This window comes from Cavia porcellus, unplaced genomic scaffold, assembly GCF_034190915.1.
Source record: "Cavia porcellus strain 051 isolate PalLab524CR breed Dunkin Hartley unplaced genomic scaffold, mCavPor4.1 scaffold_1, whole genome shotgun sequence".
NCBI classification, from domain to species: domain Eukaryota; kingdom Metazoa; phylum Chordata; class Mammalia; order Rodentia; family Caviidae; genus Cavia; species Cavia porcellus.
Window position 1 is genome coordinate 136,039,579 of NW_026947484.1, and position 23,827 is coordinate 136,063,405.

General features: G+C 44.2%; 1 protein-coding gene across 3 annotated transcripts in view; it reads left to right on the plus strand.

Annotated features, from left to right (window-relative positions):
* Positions 1–443: 443 nt before the first annotated feature.
* The window catches only part of Vangl1 (VANGL planar cell polarity protein 1), a 52,505-nt gene continuing 29,121 nt past the window's right edge, over positions 444–23,827 (plus strand). Inside the window, exons 1-4 of one of the 3 annotated variants that reach the window (XM_003479260.4) lie at positions 444–562; positions 9,291–9,491; positions 16,027–16,159; positions 19,800–20,407. In XM_003479260.4, the coding sequence (XP_003479308.2) occupies positions 9,421–9,491; positions 16,027–16,159; positions 19,800–20,407 (812 nt within the window). In that variant the 5' untranslated portion in view covers positions 444–562; positions 9,291–9,420. Of the gene's footprint in view, positions 563–613; positions 1,179–1,232; positions 1,504–9,290; positions 9,492–16,026; positions 16,160–19,799; positions 20,408–23,827 lie in introns of those variants that run through there. The other 2 variants (XM_013143054.3, XM_063256011.1) reach the window with 2 other exon arrangements.

Here is a 23,827-nt window from a genome sequence, read left to right on the forward strand (position 1 = left end):
TCAGTTCTTGGCTTTGGGTGGCTGTGTGTGTATGAGTGAGTGGGTGGCCGTATGCATTGTGGGGCAGGGGGCACACATGTAAATATGTGAGTGGGGCCTCAAAGCACAAGGCCTTGAGCTTTGTGCCTAATTGTGAGTATGTTCCTCTAAGTTTCAGTTTCAGGGTGCAAGTCTGTTGGGGTACTGTGCGTGGTGGGGGTCAATCGCTGGGCGTGGATTGTGCTTGTCTATGTTCAAATGTGTGTGTATGGAGGACGGTCGGTGCCCTATCCCGGGTGTCCACTGTGACCGCGCACGCCCATTCCGCCCTCTGCTGCAGGTGGGCCGGCATGCGCGGGGGCCCGCAGCGCTCGCAGCTCTTGGCTCACGGCCGCGTCGGGCTCGCTGGGCTGGGCTGGGGCTGCAGGGCGGCGCCGGGACAGGAAGCGGAAAGCAGCAGTGCAGCGGCGGAGGCGGCAGCGGCGGCGGGGCGCTGCCTGTACGGGAGCCCAGCGCAGGCCGCACAGCCCGGGCCCCCGGGAGCCGAGACCGCGGGCCGCGGAGCCCGCCGGCCGGCGCGAAGGTGAGTCCCACGGAAGCCTGTGCGTCGCGGGGCGGCCCCGCAGAACCCCGGCGGGAGCGTCCCCGAATCTGTGTGTCCCCGCACGCTCCTCCTGCACTCGCTCTGCGGGACTCAACGCTTCGCGGGCCTCCCGCCTCTGCCGGGGGCTCCTCCGGACCGCGCCCGGGTCGTGCTCGCCTGGACCCTTGTCCTCCCATCCCGCACGGGGCGCCCTTCTGTCCCAGCCGTGCGCCCTGGGCGCACCCACTCTCTCGGGTCTTGGGGAGCCCTGCCCATAGGTCGGACGCCCCTTCTCTCCGGGCTGGCCCTGGGGTGCGCCCCTTGGGCGCGGCGGGTGGTAACCAGGGAGTGGCCGAGCGTTGGTGGAGGCTCGGGGCTCCGATTGGCGGTGCAGGCGGTGGCCGGGCCGCCCTGCGCTCTTCGGGAGCCGTGCGCGCACCGCGCTGCCCACTCCGCCGCCGGGCTCCAGTGGTGCTAGCCAGTGCGGGGTCAGCGGGCCGGTGGCCAGGCACCGAGACAGAGCTGGCCTGTGTTTCTCACCTCACTCTCAGAATTCAGGCGGCCCTGCTGGCCTGGGGGGAACGTCTGTTTGGGCATCTGGGAGCGCAACAGGCAGGTAGGAGTTTACTTTCAAAAGCCCCTGGGTGGAGCAGAGGCTGCGGCCAGTCTGCCCAAAGGGTCCTTGCTTTGGAAAATCTCACCGCGCCGGGGCAGCCTTAGCCACCGGCAGAGCCTCATTTCCTCCTGCAGTCTTTGAACTGCCCCCAAGCAACGCGCCCAGAGAAGTGTGAAGCTTTATAAAAAATTTAAAACGCGTCGGTGGTGGAGGCAAGAGTGGGGCGGAGCCGCGGCCTGGCGGCTCTGGGATGAGCTGGTGAGACCTGAAGAGGAGAAATTTGTTTTCATGCTTTCAAACCAGCCGTAATGTCCTCGTGGAGAATGTGAGCTCCTTTCGCTGTTCTTGGGGGAAATGGTAAAACTCTTTATTATGATTGCGTGGCTGGCATGTGCATTCTATTAAAAGTTTTGAGGTTGGAAATGCGGGTATTCTTAGACGCTTAGCTAGCAGGCTGTTGAGAATCTGGTGTTTTCACTGACATGTTTGTAAATGTTACAGGGTTGCTGAAAAATATTATAATTTGTGTCACCAATCAACAATGCTAATTAGCATTCTCTTTCCAGTAGGTGGGTTGTTTGATTATACAGCTCCTAGGCTCTTTAGGTGAGATGGCAGAAACTGGCTGAATCCAGGGAGTCATAATTAGCCATTTTATGTAACCACTAATTAGAGTTTTTAGAGTGGAATTAAATCAGTGTGATAAAGTTAGGGCTTTGATTTGTGGGAGGAAATTTTTATTCTCCAGTTCAAAGAAGTAACCCACTTCACCTATCTGCAAGTGAGTTCGTATCATTTCTACATGGATGAAAACACCCTTTGTGAAATTTTCACTGTTACTGTGTTGACAGTGTGACTTGGTTGCAATTTAATTTGCAAGTAAAATGAGAGAATAATTTTGAGAGTGGTATATTTATAAGGACTATGTGCCAAGTGGTACATTTTTGTTGTTTTACATATTGAGCAATAGGATGAAACCATAAAGAAAATTTTAAGTTTCCTTACCCAACAACAATTCCATTCATCTTTGTCTAAGATGGATTAATAAGTGTTGTGGGAGGGACGTATTCTCTCTACTTGATACATACAAAAACACAACCAGTTTGTTACTCTAGATTTCAGCTGCTATTTGAGTCCTTAACACTTTGGATTTTAATTGTGATCTCCAACTTTGGGCCATGGGCGCCTTCAGAGATAGAACTTTTTCAGGATTCAGATCATTTATTTCTTTTGAACTCCTCACAGTATTTAACATACTGAACCAGTGAGTAGGAGTTGAAATTGCAAAACTGTTTGTGAGGTTATATGTGCTTTGGAGCATTTGTGATTGTTGCATACCCTCCTTTATGTAAATAAATGATTCTGGTGATTACATTGCTGTAAATTTTCTATAGTTAAGAACTGAAGTTCATAATTAGACTCAATTCAAGTTGTCAAATACCAGATATGCAAACTTGGTTTCCTTAATTATGCATGATATTAATATTTTATTTACCTTATAGGCTTGTTCTGGGGATTAAGTGAGATGTTATATGCAGATGATTTAGTTCAACACATAATAAGCAATTGATAATTGTAGCTAGACTGTTACTGCTATCATCTCTCTGAAAAGTGCACTAGCTGTGGCCGGGTGTCTAACTGTATGTGGCAGGTGATTTGTGCATGTGCTCTGCAGTTTCCTTAAGTTGGGCAAGAAGAGGTGGCGTGTGGCTGTGGTTGTCTGTCTCTGCCAGCAGTTGGAGCTTGCTGAAGCCTCAAGAAAAGTTGCCTGCATTTTCTGATTCAAGCTCTGTCCACTTGTGTCCTTTTGAGGTACACTTATTAACAGAAGTCACTGGGCTCGTGGGATTCACTGAGAAGGTAGTGTTCATGAAATCTGTTACCCTGAAGCTTAAAAATCAAGCAGGGGACAAAGGATTGGCTTGATTATCCACATTAGTCACTCATAGCTCTACAGAAATCTATATCCAGCTTCTGGAAGTGTTTTCTTTATTTTTTTTAGATGTAATTAATGACTCTAGCCAAGAGAAGTTATTCTGGGAAGGTGAGTTGAAATTAGTGACAACACAGATAAAATGAGGTGAGCATTTTCTTTTCTTGTGGTTAGTGGCCCACAATCATAGATTTGTAAGAACTCAGATACCATGAAAGTATCACTGGACTTGTCATCAGTGCCATACGATCTACAGATCCTCACGTCACTGACTTGGGTGATGCTTTCTAGTTACAGTCTACAAGTCCGGCAAAATGTTTTGTGGGCCTGGTTATAATTCTCTGTGCCCTTCTTCTCAGTCCTGTTTACCTCCAGATAAACTCATGCAGTGTTCTCTACTCTCTCTGACATTCATTTCCAGACTGAAGAATGGTAAGTAGAGGCCTCCAGAGACTGAATGGATATGAATTTGTTAGTTAATAAAAGTTGTTAAAAACGGATTAGTGTAGACCAAAACAATATACACAGTGAAATGACAGCTGCCTGTAAGTCATGTGCCCTACAAAGGTATTCTTCCTAATTGAAAGCCTTTCACTTTTCTGAATTACTGAAGTAATGGCTGACAGTTGGGAGTGCTTACTTACTGTGTTAGGCAGTGTTCTAAATGATTTTTATGGATTATTTTGTTTAATACACACCACGATCTTAAAAGGTGGTAAGTGTAACTCTTACTACAGTAGGAAAACTGAGGTGCAGAGTGTTTAACAACTTGCCTTGGAGTCACACAGCTGATAAGTTAGTGATGTCTGATTCCGTGTGCTCTTCCTCTCTAGGAGAAAAGTAGACTCTAAGCAAAATTATTTATGTTGTCACTTTTCCCCTTGAGTGTCATATAGTTAAAAGGGAGAACTTAGAGAAGACTCTTACCTTCAAGATATAAATAATTCATGGAGTTATTCCTTTACAATTCTATGTATAATAAAAATCAAATAGAGCAATATACACAATATATATGGACACCTAGATTAGCCACTGCAGAGGGAGTGCAGTGGCTCTTTAAATGCTGTATGTGTCCCTGCACCCCCTGCATGTTTAACTTCCTCTCTTCCCAGTCAAGGCCCCTTAATTACTTAATAGCTATAGGCAGAGCTGTTGATGTTTTTGTAATTTCCTTTTGGTGACAATTAGCTTATGTCTACCACTGTCATTACCATAACCTATCATTTCCCTCATGTGATTTTCTGAACACTATTTCCTTTTAAGTAGGAGTCAAGTGTATTTTATATGAGTGAACATGACCTTAGGAGGAGATTCTGACACTGCTGACGTTCATTTTGCTTTTAATAAACCACAGTAAAGTAGGTTCTGTACAGCATTTTTGCCTAGGAATTTCAGATCTCAAGACACTGAGGTACCCAGTCCACCTATCTTAAGTGTTCCTCTTGCCAGTCATGTGATGGGGTTTGCTGAGCCTAGCCCCTGCTGATGGGCCCCACAACCCTTCTTGAGCAGTGTGCCTTGACTGTAGCAAGGGGATGGTGGGACAGTCAGGATGCCCTTGGGAAGGGCTAAAGAGGCTGTTGCTGTTTCTATTTAGCACACCTACATTGTAAACTTCTGCTTGGTGAGCTGCCTTATGAGCCAGCAAGATGACTTCACTCTCAATATATCTGTGCAAGATTTCTTCCATGGCAAGCATATGCCTCACTGTCCTGAGCTCTGCTGCCAAACATTCATTTAGGAAACATTTACTGGATGCCAATTACTGTATGTTGTAGGAGCTGGAATGAAAGTAATGAAAGTGGCTCTTGCCCTCATGAAACCTATAGTGTGTTATAGGAACCAGACATTAAGTAATCACACAAGTACATACTTCACTGAAAATTAAGAAAGGAAGAGTGCTAAGTGTTGGGAAAGCCTGATATAGGCTGCAGGATCAAAAGAGCCTCTTGAGAGAGGTAGTACTGCATTTAAATTGAGAGAAATTGGGCAAAGCAGGGTATCAGCAGATATACTGGCCTCTGCCAGGGCCCTGAGGCTGTAGAGACTCTGATACCTTAGAAGAACAGGCGTTGAGGCAGGACATCACACATAAAATGGGAGATTCTGTATTTTATTCAGTACTCAGAAGGACACCATGGAAGGATGTTAAGCAGAGTGGTATCTGCATTGTAATTTAAAGATCTCTGTCTTTGCTGCCCATCCTGGTTCAAACACAGTATTGGTCATGTGAGAGATCAGAATGATAGAGAGGCAGGTTCTTAGCTCCATGTTTTCACATTTACGTGAAACCAGCGCATTCAGGCCAGTGCAGTAGCCCATCAGCTTATTACTCAGGGAAGCTGACTTCTTTTCATAGTTTGTTGTCCTTCCTGATAAAGGAGTCTCTTCTGGCCTTGTCATGAGTTCTATTAATTCCTTGTGTATGCAGAGGAACTGGTCTCATAGGTACATAAAGTCCTTATAGTGATAAGCTTCAGGACATTTCCATAGGAGCTCTTACTTGTGCTCAAATCTTCTTTTAAAATGAGTTGTAGATTGTAGGAGTTTGCTTCCTTTGCTTCTCCTTTATTGTGACTCAGATAAGGATAAGTGTTGATAAGCATGATGCAAGTAGTATGATTTAGAAGAAGGGCTGGGCTCTGGCTCTGTGCAGCCTGGAATCCTTGAGGAGACTGGGAGGCTTTACTGTAGACTAGCCTGGGCTGCTGTGAGCTGACAAAATAACAGGAATACTGTATTCTGGGGACAGGTGGAACTTAGCGATGTTTGCATGTGTGGAATGAAGAAGGGAGAGTACTGAGAATGGCACAGGGTTGGCTTCATAGTGCAGAGTGATGGGAGAGGAAATTGTGGGCAGAGGAAATTGGCAAGCTGAGGCCAGGATGTGAGAAAGCAGCCGTGGAGGGGGTGATGGTCATCCCAAGTGGAGCAAGAGACGTCCTTTCTAGCAAGAAGTGTGCATCTGAGCTTTATTCTTCAGTATTGTGAATCCACAAATGGGGAAGAATGGGGCATGTTTTAGAGATACTTTTCTTTTTTTGGTACAGGGATTGAACTCATGACCTTGTGCTTGCCAAGTAGTCCCTTATGCTACTGTTAAATTCCCGGCCCCGGGGCATGTTTTTTTTTTTTTTTTTGTCTTTTTCCTTTTTATCGGTACCAGGGATGAACTCACGACTGCCTGCTTGCAAGGCAGGTGCTTATGCCGCTGAGCTAAATCCCCAGCCCCTCGGGGCATGTTTTGAATGCTAAGGGATAACAAGATGTGAAGACAAGGGAGGGCGTATTGGAGCAGAATGAATATACAGGTGCCAACATTAACACCTTTTGAGGACAGGCAGTGTCCTCTGTCATTGCCATACCCCTCACGTTGCTAATCACAGTCATGGCTGCTCAAATATAGATATAGGAATGAATCAGTGGGGGTAAGAAGGACTTAGAGGAGGATAAGGATATCATCTTTGTACCTGGCTCCAACTTAGAGAGATAAGGATGGAAGACTTGGTGACAACAGAGAGAGAGCCAGTGACAGCATGTACTGACAGCCCTTAGTTAAGTGTAGGCAGGAATTTTGGGAGAGAAACTGAGCATGGGTGGTTGGTAGAGTTAGGAAAATCCTGCATCTAAAGAGCACTTGGGGTTTGTCATTTCTTGGCATCTAAATGAATGGCCAAGTTTTAATGAGGATGAGGAGTGATGGTCATTGGCAAAAAGGGGAGGGAATGAAAATTGGGTTATATATGCTCTGCTTTTAATCCTCACTACCACCTTAGGAAGAAACTATTAAATGCTCTCATTTTACTGGGGGTTTGTGGTGGGAGGTAGGACAGAAGCTTAGAGACAAACCTAGACACAAAGTTTAGAGCATCTGCTTCATGGCATCACAGCTGGGAAGTGAAAAGACAGGATCACCTCTGGAGTGTAGGGCTTGGGCTGTCCCATGACACCTCTCATCATTTAGTGACAAATAGCAAGGGTTGGATGGAACAGGTATTCAAGAGTTTCATATTAGAAGGCACAAGCAAGTCTAGAGGTTACGGAGAGTCAGTTATGCATCTAGAAAAGGCAGGTCCATTTTGGGGGGGAAAGAGCAAACATTGGAACTGGCAGTCAGCAGAGCAAGGCCACGGGCTCCCAGGGAGAGTCTTGGTTTATACTGGCTGCACATCTTGGCTGTGCTTCCTAAAGTTGATGTCTGTCAGGTATGAAGCCGGTGAAAATGCAGCAAAGCCCAGAGCAGAGAGGAAGTGAGACTGGAAGGCTCTGAAAGCTCATTGAAATTGCTGGTGAAAATGGTGGGAGACAGAGAAGTGTGAAAAAAGATCCCCCGGCTCTCAAGTCTTTCTGGAAAGCGTTAAAAAACGCTTGCCTGTATGTTTGACATTTAATCTTTAGAGTCACTCCCTCAGTATAGAATATCTTATTTCCTTTTCATGGGGTAGGAAACCTGAGGTCACACCAAGGTCTGACTGCCTTACTCAGTAGCAACCTGGTAGGAAGTGGTGGGATGCAGGACCAGCCTGGTAGGGTGTGGAATTAGAGTGACCTCCCAGCTTATGGTGGGCCTACAGGTGAGCCTCCTGCTTACTGCCCTGATGCTTTCCGAGGTTTTCCATCAATAGGAGAAGGAGAACTTGGAGCTTTGGAGTAAGACTGGCCACCCACTGTCATTACCGGGTGCATGTGCTCATGTGGTCATTGTAGTAGTCCTGACAGTCCCAGCCTGCAGGTGCAGGTTCGGTGAGGTTTAATCATTTGACAGAGGTCCCATAGCTCAGGAGCAAATGGAGTCTGTGATTGAAACCCCACTCTCGATACCATGTCTGCTTGTATCTTCACATCCACCCAGTGAGGTTGGTAACTGCTTTAACAAATGAGCAAACAGGCCCAAGAAGACCAGTGGCTTATCTCAGGTTGTGAGAAGCAGTGGCTTAACTAGGGCTGGAACCCAGGCTTCCTCATGGCTGACTTTGGACACCTGGGTGTGGGCTAAGGGAAGCTAGCCTTGGGTGACCAACCTTGGCAGTGAAAGAGTGTCACTTCCAGGCTGAAGTTCTAGGATCTGTGTTGGTGAGTGCTGCTTCAGCCTGATTGCCCAGGTGGTGCTTGCTGGGATCTGGGAACATGGGCTCCTCCCTGTGGGGCTGGGCTAAGGTATTTGCAACTTCTTTGTGTTTTCTTCACACTTACCTCTCTGGGTCTGTTTGCAATTTAGCTTCTTGAGAGAAAGAACTGTAGTGGGTGGAGACCAGCACTGAGGTGAGGGGTGCGGGGAGACACAGCTTTAGATGTTTTCTAAAAGTAAAGGATTAGCCTGTGTGGGAGCTTAGGAATGTACTTGGAAATGTTTCCAATTTATTTTTATTGCAAAGCAGTATCTAATGAAAGTGTGGGAAAGGACCCAAGAACCTTGCAACTAATAAATCACCTGCTTTCATTTTCTGATGTCCCCTTTGAATCCTTGTCCTTACAGAAGTTGTTTGATATAGAATGTAGGGGTAATGTTAATTCAGTATGTATCTGCAATCCAATTTTAAATTCATTCTATTATAAATATTCTTTCTAATTATCATTTCATATAGCTGCATGATTTTTCTTTGGATGGATGAGTCATGTTTTCCCTTTGTTTCAAGGGCATCAAGAGTAGGTTTTTAAAAAATTATTATTACAGACAGTTGGGCAATAATTTTCTTGAAGATTTACTTCTCTAAGATACATTCTTCAGACTTTGGCTTCTTGGATTAAAAGGTTTTCTTTTTTACTTTTGATGATGATAAATTCCTTGAAAAGCACCTTCCCTGGGTATTATTTTTATACCAGAAAACTGGCCACGAAAGGACTGAGGGAGCTGAGCACTCGGGGTTGTTGCAGAAGCCAAAAATGGTGAGGAAGGTGACTCTGCGCAGGAAATGGACCGGCGCCCAGCTCTCTCCCACTGCCCATCTTCTTCCTGCTGTGATGGGGTTCAGCTTGCTCAGCACTCAGCCTTTCTCCCACGTACCTGGGAAGCCTGTTCCTGCTTGCGCTGAGCATTTACAGACCAGTGCTTCGCCCAACCTCCCCTCCTTCCATAATAACGACCCGAAGAGGAGGAGGCTGCTTTTGAGAGACTGCTGCTATCTGCCTTGTTAACACTAGCTTTGAAGATTGAGCTCTCTTTTTTCCCTTTTTCCCAGAATTGTTCCTGTTGATGAGTAAGTCCTCTTCCAATTCAGACTCCTTGAGGCTTTAGAAGCTCTTAGGTGAAATTGTCTACCTCCAGGGAGAAACAGTGCCTGCTCCTTCAAGACACAACTCTCCGTTGCTATGGATACCGAATCCACATACTCTGGATATTCATACTATTCAAGCCATTCAAAAAAGTCTCACAGACAAGGGTATGTAAACCACTGATTGTTGTGCTTTGCATTTGCGAAATCTGCAGGTTGGTGGGGCCTTTAAGACTCAGTTTGCAAACAGCCACTTGCAGAGCCGTTGATGTTAGCAGTTCCGCCCACAGAAGCCTGAGCTGTGAGAGTGGGTGACTTGGATTTGGAGTAACTATATCCTCAATTTACATTTTATAGCCACCTCAATTTACATTTTATAGCCACCATTACTGTTGATGACCTTAATTTCTCACAATTAGTTTTAAATTAAAGTCTCCCCCTGCAGTGGAAGCACTGTTCCTTTCTAAGTACTTTGCAGATGTCAGTTCTCCTGAGCTATAACAATAATGTAAAGCAGGGTTAAAAAAAACAAGTGCTAATTTGCTGCTTTTCACCAAAACTGCTGACTCATTGTCCATTATGTATTTGCCATGGCTTGCACACAAGCCAGCATGATTGGCCTGGTGCCTTTCTTATCCTTGGTCTTCCCAGTGAACAGCCTGAGTTTTAAAAATATGTTGGGGTGATGGGGCCAATTTCCCCATCCTCTGCAAATTAAACAGGTCTGCACTAGTAATTGAAGGGTCTACTGTTACTAACCTGCAGAATGTTTGCTGGGTAGAGGAATGGGTGATACAATGAATGAATGGTGACCTGTAGCAGTTCAGAATATAGTTTCTTCTTATCTGTAAAATGGGCACAGGGCTCCCTCTGCCATCTGCAGGATTTCCCACACAGTGAGTACAGTAAGTGCTTACAGGGTTGTAAAGTCAAATGAGGTCGTACATGCTAAACGTATAACTTAGTGCGTAGTTGGAGGTCACCAACTGTGTTAAAACTGTCAATGACTTTCACATTTCAGCACCATATTCAGCCTTCTCTAGCCCAAAGAGATCACAACTTGTGATCACAACTCAGTGATGGTGTAGAAAAGGTGGCTGTAGTGCTGTTTCCTTTGATGAGTAGTTCTCCCCATAAAAAATATCAGTGCAGAGTAAGACTTTGTTTTGTAAAACCATGTTACAATGTGTACATCTAATTCGAGTCAGGCTGTGTGTATGCACGTACATAGAAAGAGCCCTGGAGAGGGTTCTCCAAGCTGCCGAGAGCAGACAGACACAGGGAGAAGGCTCAGCAGCAGAGTGACCGCGATGGGTCCTGTCATTTGTGCCTGGTCTTTCTGTAGTTATTTGACTTTAAAGAATATATTTGGTAAATTTTTAAGAAAGTGAGTGAAAATAAAATGAACATTGCCTTAGCCACATGGAAAAAAAATGAGAGATGCAGGAGTATAAAGGATACAAGAAAAAATTTATACACTCATGTTATTTTAAAAATGAGATTCAAAACTCAAAATGTTACATATAAATGTGTAACATTTATATATATTAACATACTGACCTTGTCTGTCCATGAGTGTAGGCGTTTACTTACATGCTTTTCTACATTTTCATGTATTGCTCTCATTATAAAAACTGTCTGTAGGTGCTGGAGCCGTGGTTGGCCTTTGCAGTCAGGACAGGAAGTGCAGGATGTCCATCTCTATTGCAGCAGGGGTGGGGTTGAGGGGAGTCTGTAGGGGTGAGACATGTCAGAAATTAGATCCTGAAATAGAAACACTGTGATGATAAAACTTGAATTGCCGATTTCAACCATTGGGTGAATTTACAGATTAGTTATAAAATACTCTAAAAGTCTCCTTTAAAATACCAGCTCTTTAGCCCTAACTAGTAAAAGCCTCTCTCTCATCAGTATCTTTCCTCTCCTATGCTTGCTAGGACTAAAGTAAGAATTTGGGATTTTCTTGGTTGTTGGGATGAGTAGGAGAGAGAAGCTTGCCGGATTCTGAGGAATTATGCTGGTAGCTTCCTGTTTATGCTCAAATCTTGACTTCCACACTTGAGGACCCATTGCTGTTCTCTGCTGTTTCCTTGGGCCTCTTGGGACCACCAGAAAGTGATACTCTGATGTTGTTATGGGAACTTTAAAAGACTGTAACTATATTAAAGCAACATGCAGAAATTTTAGTGCCTTCTTGGATCCTTGACAAATGTTGATACAAACCAAGTTGTTGGCAAGTGTTAATACAAACCAAGACTTCGAATTGGTTAATCAAACTATGTTACCAAATGCCTGCTCAGAGTTTTGTGCCTTAGGGACTTGTAGATGCACTGTGTGCCTTCTTTAGAAGCAATGCCACCATCCCTGGTGGTGAAGGGTTCCCCTAAAGGCAAAATCGGCTACAGGAACTGGGGGTAATGGCTGTAATCTGTTGGCAGTGTGGCTGTGGAGTACTTGACCCAGCATAAAGGATGTTGAATGGTAACACTACCCTGCACAGGCACAGAACAGGCCCTAAACACAATCAAGGACATTGATAGTAAGTATCCCAGGAGTGCCACTGTGAAGCTGCTCACTGGTCAGTGATTTGCAGGGAATTTGAATAGAAAAAAAGGGAAAGGACTTTACCCTGTGCTAATTTTAGTCCAACTCCAGCTCAGAGAGGAAAAACGAAATGTTCCAAACTCAAGATGCCTGATGACACCATGATTATCTTGGAGGGTTGGCCAGTTCCAAGCAGATGGCCAGCACCTCTTTTATAACAAAGAGGTTAATGGCCTGGTTTTTTGATGCTTGAAATTTCCAGAGAGTGTGAGCTAACTTGCTGGGAAAATGGTACAGACTGTAACTGACATTGTCTAACCTGTGAGTTTACGGTGCAAGTTTACTGGGTTAGTACAGCAGCTTCCAGTGACGGTAAAGATAGCTTTGGGAGTACCTGCTGGGCCCTTCATAGTTAATATCTTTTATCCTCACAGCAGACCTGGTGCGGTGAGAAGTAGTAGTCCTGTTTCACAGGAGGTAACACCAAGGCACAGGGAAAAGCACTGTTGCCTGTGATTGTAACCTTAGTAGATGCAGATAGATGCCCTGGGCAGGATTCAGGCTTGTTGGTCCACTGGAAAGGAAATGCCACTTTTGAAAGAGACATGAAGGGTAACTCAAGTGAGTGATTTACTAAAGTACATTGTCCAAAGGAGATCTTTCTGGGCAGTGGAGGATTCTGAAGCCACTTCAGGGCCAGTTTGCCCTGCATCCAGCCCTCCCACTCTAGTCAGTGCTGACAGGAAGCAGTCAGCCAGGCCGGGCAGTTGGCTGGGAAGGACAGGTAGTGAGTGAGTGGGTGGTGGTAGAGAAGGAAAGGGAGGAGTAACCGGTGGGGCCAGCTTTCCCTAAATAGAAATAGACAACAGAAACAGGACCAAATAATCTTCCCAGGAAATGCTAACTATAAGTGAGCACAGTGTGGGAACTGTAGGATTCTGGCTGGGGTGAGAAAATTACATTGGCCCCCAAGAACTTAGCTCCTGAATTGCCTACATAGATGCATTTACACACACTTGTTGAGCACACACATGCAGGTTCCTCTGGTGCGCTGCCTCTTGCTCTTCCCACCCGCTTGAGTGTACATGTGCAAACTCACACAGATAAATTTTTCCTTGCTGGATAGATGGTGCTTGGGGCAGATTCAGAGACAAAGCTACATAGATGCCCATGAGTAACATAGCTGCCCAGCAAAAGCGCGTAGGTGATCCCATGTGTTGGCAAAATGAGTGAAAGGCACAAAGGTGAATGTGATTGTTAAACTCCACTGATGAGTAGACTATTCTCGGGACATCTGTTTCTAGATGCTTAGACACATAGACCACTTGTCTTCATCTTTGAGGAGTCCACTTCCAGAGGACAGTTGGCAGCTTCAGGTGCCCTGTCATCCCTGTTGAGTCACAGCACCTGGAGACACAGGCATGAGCATGTGGATACATACTGCAGTGAAGGGACAGCATTATGATTTATTCTGCAAAGCAGAAAGCGCTGGACGGACAAAATTGTTTTGGTTGAATCTCTCTTAAGTTCTAGAGGAGTGGCAGTTTCTGTTAAAACTCTGTGGCAGGTCTTGCTCCTTCCACAACAAGGCTAGGATGGTCCAAGCCGGTGCCGAGATGGTAGGACTTACTCTATATATCCTCAAGAGCAGCTGGGAGAAAGAGCCGTGGGGAAAATATCTAAGACAGCCTGCATTCTGATTGCTTGGCATGCTGGTGAGAAATGTAGATTCCTGTTGTCGCCTTTCCAGACAAATCCTTTGACAGTGGGACCAAGAAATCTGTTCTAATATCTGCACCTAGGGTGGTTTTCATCACACTGCAGGTTGAGAAGCATGGGTTTTGGATTTCAGGTTCTGGAGGATGAGAAACCTTCCTCAGGTTATCAAATGAAAGGATCTTATCTGGTTTAAACTGGGGAGCTGTGAGATAGTTATTCTGCATCGGGTGCTTTTGGGCCCCTTAAGAGCTGGGGTGGATAGGTTGGGGGTGGGAGCTGGGGCTGGTGGAGAGAGGCTGTTCCAGCCCTGGGTGGTTCCCTATCTCTTTCTGCCTGATAGTGTTCAGGAGCTGGGAATTGGCACTCAGTGAAAGATTCTGATTTCCAGTGGAATTTGTGCTGTCACAGGATTTGACCCATGGGACTTGTGCATAGAGAGGTGGGTAAGGAAAGCATGTGACTTGGCTGATGGCCAAGAGAGTGAGAACTGTGAGAGCAGCAGGGAAATTGGAAATGGAATGAGACAGAAGAGGGGCCCGTGGATCTGGTGCTTGTGGGGCTTGGATTCTGGCCCTGATCTGATGTTCATTCCGAAGACTAAGCACATGGCGATCTCTCCCACATTGTTATTATTTCTAATGAGGAATGCCCTTGGAAGTGATACTGGGGAATGCTGGTCTCACAAATAGTGTGGTGGTACTAGCAGGGCATGTTTCATAGTTCTGGTAAGTATGACAAATGTCAGTGTGAGGATAAGCAGGAGGAATATTTATGCTATAAATTCTTCCACTTCTTCAGAAGTGTTTGCAGGTAAGTAACAGCATCAGACCTGGGTTCAGATCCAGTTCTGCTACTTACTACAACTTGGAGAACTCACCAAAGTTCTGTGAAGTTTGCCTCCTTTATAAAATAGGAACAGTAATAATGGTCCCAAAGGTTTATTAGGATTTCATGAAACTCATGTAATAAAGCACTTAACACAGCGCTCTATAAATTGAAGTGATGGCTATTGTTATGTTACATTCATAATGATAAAGTAGGTGTTTGACAAGAAACCTACATGTGACATGTTTCTGTTGTGGATTCCATTGATATTGCTGAGTCGTAGGTTAATACAAGATTTGTGGATGGAGTGGAAGGAGGTCTGATGATGTATTCCTGGTTCTAGTTACATCTTTTTCTCCAAGGTAACTTCGCTACTTCCCAAAGTCAAGACACCATTTTTTGCCATTAACTAACAGTAATACAATAATAATGGCACTGTGTTAGTACACGTGCTTCACACCCTGCACCAATGGTGTGTACATTATCTGTGTGGCATCGTCATTGTCCCCATATCCCACAGGAGGGAACTGAGACTTCAGGGATCGAGTGACCTGTGCAAGGTTACCCATGTTGTGGGACAGATTGAGATCTCACTACTTGTCTGCAAAATCTACATTCATAATTCTGTCTTTCCTGGGAGCAGGAATGAGAGCAAAGGGTTGTAGGCAGGAAGACTAATGGCAACTGGCTGGTGGGGACAGGAGGCTAAGGGAACTTACAGTCTACGACTGAGGGGCTCCAGGACTCTGTTGGCATCTGGAGGCAGACTGCCAGTTTCCAGAAGTGGTTAATGACCAGGATGTCACCTCTGGTCTTGGCCGCAGTGATTGAGTAGTTTTGTAATTTGCAGACTGGCTCATAGTAGTATATACCCTCCTGTCACTCTGGAAGACCACCCAGAAAGTTCACCTGGGATAAAAGTATGCAGCAGCCTGCTTTCCTTAGAAGACCTGAAAACACACACACACACACACACACACACACACACACACACACACCCTTCTCACTTCTTGGTGTCATTTGTCATCGCTTTGTTTGTTTCTGTGGGTGTCTTTGAATTCAGAACCTATGGGAATGACTTTCAGTTTTGAATTTGTAAGAATGAGAAGAGAATGATTTCTCTGTCCTAGTTTAGTTTCCTTTCTTTTTGTCAAAAGGATGAAGGGTAGGGTGACAGTGTGTCCCAGATTTTTTTTTTTTTTTGTACAGACCAAAGCTTTAGCTATTCTGCACTGGGTTCCTAATAAAAAGTCCTAGAAAATTAGTTTAGGCAAATCACTCAAGTCAACTAAGTAATTATTTAGTAAAATGTCCCTTAGCCAGGAAATCTAAAATTACCATTTTAAGCTCTCAGAGAAAATCTGATCATTGTTGTAGTGAAGTGATAAGTCTTTTCTTAAGTCATAGAGTGGCAGAAAGGAAATAATTAAGTGAAGAGTAAAGATCAGTTTACTCCTTGCAGGAATGTGTGTGTGTGTGTGTGTGTGTGTGTGTGTGCATATGGGCAGAGTTTTAAGTGTAGAGTTTTCTTAAATTTAAAATGAGGTTTCTATTTTGATGGATCAGTTACTTACATGGCATAAATTTGATAGCTCATTATTATTTATTTTTTCAGGGAGAGAAGTAGAGAGAGACATAAATCGCCTCGGAATAAAGATGGCAGGGGGTCAGAAAAATCTGTCACCATTCAAGCTCCCACTGGAGAACCCCTGTTGGCAAATGATTCTACTAGGACTGAGGAGGTTCAGGTAAGGATCAAAGGCAGTCTGTAAGCATACTGCTACTTGGCCAAGTCTCTTTTCCATAAATATTTTTCTAAGTCTTGTTGCAATAGGTTCTCTTGGGTTTTTATCTTTATTTTTCTAGCATAATAATTAGTTTATCTATGTCCTGCGGTTTCTTGTTGGTCTAAGAACAGCCTGTTTTGCCATTGGGTAGCTGGGGGATTATTCTGAAGTGTGATTGGCTGGTGTGCTTTGAATGATGTTGAAAAGAAGCCAGCACAGCGGATGACAGGGCAGAGAAGAGAAAAGTTACAGGCTAGAGTCTCAGGAGACTCATTTCAAAATGCAACAGAAAGCCTAAGTAGTGTTGAGAAAAAGGGAGAGAAGGTTAGGACACCCCAGATGAAATAAGCCAGTGTCTAGGCACTCACATGTCTGATTGGGAAATGTGAATGAACGAGATAACCTCTTGGCTCAGAAAGAACAGACAAAAATGCATCAAGCAAGCCTTGGGATAACTAGAGATCTGTGCAGTGCCTCAGTGCACAGCCTTGGACAGAGCAAAGGAGCTATGGCAAACTGAGAGTGAGTTGGTTCTCTCAAGGGAATGGGCACCGGTACTCAGGATGCTTCCTGCTTCTCAGGAATGCAGGAACTCAGTGATCCTGGATCTCACAATATTTAAGGAGAACTAGCTGCTAGGATTTTATATGAAGTTACCCAATTTCAAAAATTGACAGTTCATTACTTTTATAAAAGATAGAAATGTGGGTGCTTCTCTAGATTTCAACTGTCTGGCACCTTAGTTGATTTAAATAAATAGCTGACCCATACTCAAAAACATGTTAGCACACCCTCCGCACATCCTGGAATATATGCATGCCCAGCCTTGCCTGATGTAAACAAAAGCTGTGTTTGGGTACACAGCTGTAAAGATGGAGGACTATAGATAAGCATGTATCTGTACACACTTGTAGGGCCACACAAATATACATTTGCAATCAGATAAAGGGACTGCAACTGCGTTTCCTCAGAGCATACACGGTGCTCTTAGGACTCAATCTAGAGGCATGGGTTAAACATAGGGTTTACTCAGTGATGAGCAGATGCCTTTGATAGAGCTTTACTGCTTGGCTTGGCTCAGGTGGTGTGGGTGGGTGACTCGGTAGATGATGGATGGATGGATGGAGAAGTGGGGCCAATCCTATATTTGCACCACACTTACGTAGTTTACGGGTCAGTTTTCTCCTAAAAGTGGATCCATAGGTGCTGGTGGCCCACCACAAAGACATTTCTTTTCTTTCAGCTTCTCTACACATTGTACTTGCTGGGAAGCCATTGGTGTTTGCATCAGAAGGATGTGGTAGAAAAAGAATGTAGAAGTTGTATTTTTCACAGCTTTACAATGGTGAATTGCAACCTTTTAGGTTTCTTCACTGAAAATCTAGAGGACTGGATTAGAGGAGTTTAGATCATTTTTGTTCTGAAAATCTCAAATTTGAGAGAATCCTTTCTACTTTATATCTACCTTGTTTTTTAAAGACACACATGTTCACAGATCCTTAAAATGTTCAGGGGACTTGGTAACAATGGCCAGGAAAAAAGATGAGCAGATTACATTGCAGCAGTGTGTAGGCAACAAGGGCTCTATGATGTACTAGTGATAACTTTTCAGCAACTGAATATGAGACTTAACACAAATGTGGTATCCACTATTCATCTTCACTAAGTGTGTTACAAAATAAGTTATTTTCTATATAGCATGTGAATTGACCTTTTATTAAAGAGAATTATATAGCTTTGACTTTGTGGCTTTTCCTCTTGCTGACAAATTGCTGTGAATTTACACAGAGAGAAACAAAACAGATCTTAAGTAAATCTCTGATGAATTGTAATAGATAAGTACATGCAACCTACATTCCTCACCACTAAAAATGCTTGTAGACTCTTACTAATCAATCCAGACCCCCATCACCATCTCTCCATGGCAACCACTGTTTCTGTTTCTACCTATGTAGATTAGTTTTGCCTATTTTAGAATTTAATATAATTGGAATCATCTGATTTTTCTCCCATTCAGCATAATGATTTTTACATTTATCTAGATTTTGATGTGTGTAGGCAGTTTTTATTTTTGCTGAACACTAATCTATTGTAGAAATTTACTCCAGCTTGTTATCCAATCTCCTGATGAGGTAGACATTTGAGTTGTTCAATGTTGGCCATTATAAGTAAAATCATAAAATCATTAAGAATACTCATTCATTTACAAATCTTTTGTGAATGTATATTTTCATCAATTTTGGGTAAAACCTGGGAGTGGAATATGGACATATAGTTAGAGGATTACTCACTTCTCAAGCGGTGTCAAACCATCCTATACTTCCACCAGCAATGTCTGGGCGTACTGGTTACATCCAACTGTTTGTTGTGGTGGGTGATAGTTGTAACCTTCCAAAAGAGCTTTTGTTTGTAGGGTTGAGAACTTTACCACCACTGCCACTTCTTAATCATACCCTATTATACATTTCATAAATCATGAAAGCTTGTTTTTATCATTACTGGATTTGAGATATTACTAGTTATTTGAGATATTACTAGTTATCTGCCTTGCTGATTCTTGCTTTCAACTGTTAACTTCCATGTATTTCTCTAAGTTGATATCCCCATTTCACCAATATTGCTGCTATGTCTGTTTTTTCAGAGTTAAATCATTTCCCTGAATCTCTAAGGCAAAACCTCTGTGCATCCCCCATTGCTTTTCTTGCTCTGTTGTGCCCTGGAATGGAATCACAGTTGCCAATGAAACAGCGAATGTGTTTACAATTCCTAGCAACTGAGTCTTTTTGCATGAATAGATAAATTGCTCTAATAACTACCTATAAGTTTAAAAACTGAGCGAATATAAGACAGTAAATGTACATTATAATAATTGTAGTTATTTGTGTGCCCCTGATGTTTAGTTTGTCATGAAAACATGTTTTGAAAAGAATTTTTGAGCTTGTCTGACCATAATTAGATTCTTGAATTGTTCAGTTTGGTTGGTGAGAAATGTTGTCACAGTGTTGCTTATTAAGGAAGACTTTCGAGCATTATATGTTTAAAAATAATTTATGTGCCAGCTGCAGGTGACCTTGGATTCCTGCAGTGATATAAGTTCTCTTTCTGTGCTCTTTGCTTCATAGAGGTATATGGTGGGGTAGTATTGTTCCCTGCTTACAGAACTTGGACTTTGTAAGCCTTTAGGACTCTGCATGAATTTGGAGGAGAACACAGAGGGGTTTCTTCAATAGGTGAGCTCCCAAAAGATTAATCTAACAACTGGATGTTTTCTGATAAGGCAAACAGGCACAAGCCTTTGAGCTTCTCAGGGCTTTTCAACACAGGATTATAATTAGTGTTGTGTCAGTGAGTCACCCAAGCAGATCCAAAGGTTCAATTATATTTTCTGTGTTGCAAAAGGTACATATATAATACATTTTGGAAGTTTCAATGAAAATTGTTAGAAGGTTTTTAAAAATTCTAGATTAAAAGTTGATTCAGCTCCCATTCTTATGAAAGACTAATACACAGAGTTGGATAGAATGAAATCAGCAGGTCCTCCAAGTTCATTGTGTCTTTTGCAAATGACCAGTTTCTTATGGCCATTGTCCTCTCTCATCAGGATGACAACTGGGGTGAGACCACCACGGCCATCACAGGCACCTCAGAGCACAGCATATCCCAGGAGGACATTGCCCGGATCAGCAAGGACATGGAGGATAGCGTGGGGCTGGACTGCAAACGCTACTTGGCCCTCACCATCGCCTCATTCCTTGGACTTCTGGTTTTTCTCACCCCCATCGCCTTCATCTTATTGCCCCCAATTTTGTGGAGGGATGAGCTTGAGCCTTGTGGCACAATTTGTGAGGGACTTTTTATTTCTGTGTCATTCAAACTCCTTATTCTGCTCATTGGGACATGGGCGCTTTTCTTCCGGAAGCAGAGAGCAGACATGCCACGAGTGTTTGTGTTCCGTGCCGTTTTATTGGTCCTCATCTTTCTCTTCGTGGTTTCCTATTGGCTATTTTATGGAGTCCGCATTTTGGACTCTCGGGACCGAAACTACCAGGGCATCGTGCAATATGCAGTCTCCCTCGTGGATGCCCTCCTCTTCATACACTACCTGGCCATCGTCCTGCTGGAACTCAGACAACTTCAGCCCATGTTCACGCTGCAGGTTGTACGCTCCACTGATGGGGAGTCCCATTTCTACAGCTTGGGACACCTGAGGTAAGGGGGGGCGTTCTGGAGGCAGAAAGGGCAAGTGATATCTAGAAGGTCACTGGTATTCAGCGTGGCAGTAGTGATGACAGATGCAGATGACAGAATGTAAGCCTCTTTTCTGGTTTTGTGTTAGGCTGTGTGAACTGGGGACATGTGGTGCAGTGTCCATGAACTGACTCACTGGCTGTGAGCCAGGTTCAGGTTTTGGTTTAGCCTGCCTTCAAGCTAGTGGGACACTGTTTGGTGTGATGCACAGGTATAGTTATGGCTGCCTATCTTGACCCTGAAATTGACTTGTGGACAATGAATGCAGTGACTGTTAATTTTATTTTGCCCCAAATGATACCCCTAGTTTACCCTAATATCCTGGCTTGTGCAGTAAATTATATGGACATCTTACTGATCTCCCAGTAAGGAATCAACTGTGGGTTAAAGACTCCAAAGATGTAAGCGTTGAAAACATGCACACGAGAAAAGGTTAGATATCAATCAGGATGCCATAGTTTAAATCAGTATATGAAACCTAATTATTTTTGTTGCTAAAAGAGTGCGAAGCATTTATTTTATAACAAAGTAAAAGTAAGTTTGCTTTCTATAGATTGCATATCTAGTCTCCACAGAGCCTTGCAATTTAATCACTGTTACAGATGAAGAAACTGAGGTTTAGGGGATTTAAATAATTTGCACAAATAATATGTCTAGTCTTGTTTAGGATTCACTCAGATATCATGAGGTCAGGGCTGAGTTAATGTCCCATGCTGGCGTCTCTCCCTTTGCGTTGAACAGCTTATTTTTCCACCTGTTTTTTTCTGCAAGCTGTGACCTCTCTGAGGACATAGCTGTGTCTTATTCCTTGTGGTATCCTCAGTGTCTGGCCTGGCAAGGTGTTGACAATCAGATTGTCTCTGGCATGTCTGACTTCAAAGCTTTTCCTGGGATAATAACTCAGGATGCCTGACTTCAAAGCTTCACCTTTCCCCTGGGCTCTTCTGCCTCCTGGGCAGTGTGTACTGAAGGGTATAAACTGCCATGTGCGATGGTAAAGCAACCAAGATTGGCAAAGGCCTTTAATGGGCACCAGAACAATTGGCTCTCTCGTAGCTTTGGCTGGAGCCCAGGGAGGTAGCCCAGCCCCAGCTTGGAGTCGGGTCACATTGCCAAACCATCATCATGTTGGCATGCATCCTCTTTCATTCCTCTGGCTCAGCTCAAAGCACCAGAGGACTAGATGATGTTAGTATTGAAGCTTGCCACCACCCTGATTGATCTGCAGAGGGAATTGGTGTCTAATTCACATAGTCTTTGCAATAAAATCTATTGTTGTGAGGGATTTTCAGCTGCCCATATACCTCCCATATTCATTTCTGGGAGCTTTCTTTCACCATACTACACTGGAGAATGGTCAGCAGACTTATGTGTCTAGAACCCAAGCCTTGGGACTTCAGCGACCTGGGGGTGGCTATAGTCAGAGTTTGTTTCCAAACTCTGGTGGCTCAGTCACTTGGGGCAGAAGCCAGGAGACTGTTGAGTGTACCTAGTTGCTGGAATAGACCTAAAGACAGACGACTGGGTGTAAGAGGCAGCAAATTTAAGACAGTGGCAGCATTAAATCTCAGCCAGTAGTAGTTTGTTTCAGGAAAGGTTTTGCTGAAGTTAAAGCAATGGAGAGGAATTCAGCTGTGGTCACAGTGGAAATGCATAGGATTTGGAACTGTGGCTAGTTGTGAGATACCAGAACTCTGGCCAGAAGTGAGATGTGCAGTGACTTTTTCCTTCTGGCTTTCATTTGTAGTTGGTGAATCCCACCTGGAAAGGCAAGAGTAGTATCTTCCTTAAATACTATGTCTAATCTTGTTCAGGATTCACTCACATGTCATGAGGTCAGGACTGAGTTAATTAACGCCCCGTTGTGGCATCTCTCCCTTTGATTGAGCAGCTTATTTTTCTACCTGTTTTCTTCTGCAAACTCTGAACTCCATGTGGACACGGCTGTGTCATACTGGGTCAATCCAGCAGGCAGGACTGACTTTCCCACATTGCTTCTCCCTCTAAGATGGTCAATGTGGTCTGCACAGTAAAATCTTGGTAGAGGCCAGAGGGGAGCAGACAGTCCCAGGGAGACATGGAGACTTGCGTGGAGCCACAGAGCTGTGCTGGTCTGGGTTTGAACTGGGTGGGAGACACCAGACTGATGATGCCACAGAGCTCACAGGGTTGTGCAGATCTCTTAGGCAGTTCTCATTGTTTTATCACAGACAATACTGTCTTCATTCTCTAAATGCAAGCTAGCCACTCCAGCTCCCTAGGGAGACCCACAGATGTCCAGTTGCCTTGGAGGAGAGCATTTTGAATGCGCTCTAATTCAGGATCTTTCTTTTGACTCCTTTCCTTCCCTTTTATAAAGCCCTCTCTGCTCCTCCTTGGGACAATTGGATTTTGAGGTCATATGGCTGGGAAATGGGAGACATCTGTACAGAGCCCCCAGGCAGGGATGTATGCCTTACAGAGCCAGTCTGCATGAGCTGGAACAGTGTGGACACCTCCCTTGACACTGTTGAGGTCCCAGTCACCTGCTGACCCTGAGCTAAATCTGGTACAAACCCAGCAGTGACTGGAAGAGTCACTGGACCAGAATGTAACTTTTGAGCCCTTTTTTTGAAGTGTAAGCACAAGAGGGAAGGGGGATGAGCAAAGCAATTCCTAGGCCTCATAATACCAGGTCTTCGTCAGACCCAGTTGGAGGCTCAGACCCTTCGCCTTCCCTTCATGCAAAACCTGGCCACTAGAGAGATCTACTTCGGTGAGGGCCAGAGCAACAGGGAGTTCTTTTTTCATGGCTTCAAAGATGGTGATATTGAATGGCCTGAGCTATTTTTGAGAATTGTCAAAAGAGTGACTGCTCTTTTAGCTTCTTAGAGAAAAGAGGCCTCTGGCTAGCTCTCATAAAAGGCACTTGCTGTGGCTTTGCTTGCTGGCAGGAGCAGAGATCGAAGTTTGGTTGAAAATTTTTAGAGATGTAAAAGGTTATTGTTGTAAGATGTGAAATGCCATAAATAGATGAAGAGACTGCCTCACCTTCATCCAGCACCGTTCATAGGTCTGGTCTTAATATACCCTTCCTCTGGAGATGAGAGCAGATCGGGTAGAGTCCAGGGTGTACAAACCCAGCAGTGACTGGAAGAGTCACTGGGCCAGAATGTAACTTCTGAGGACTCCAGCCCTGCTGTGTGTCATACCCTTGTTCTCTCTCTCCTTAGCACCATGGTCTCTTTGTGGTTGGTTTCTAATTCTCCATACATACCCCATTTGTCACTTTTCTTGGCCTGGTTCTTACAGTGACTTGCTAACTTTTCTATAGTTTTGCTAGAAACTAGTGATTTTTGATCTAATTGTATTTGAGAAGAAATTCATAAGAATAAAGAGACC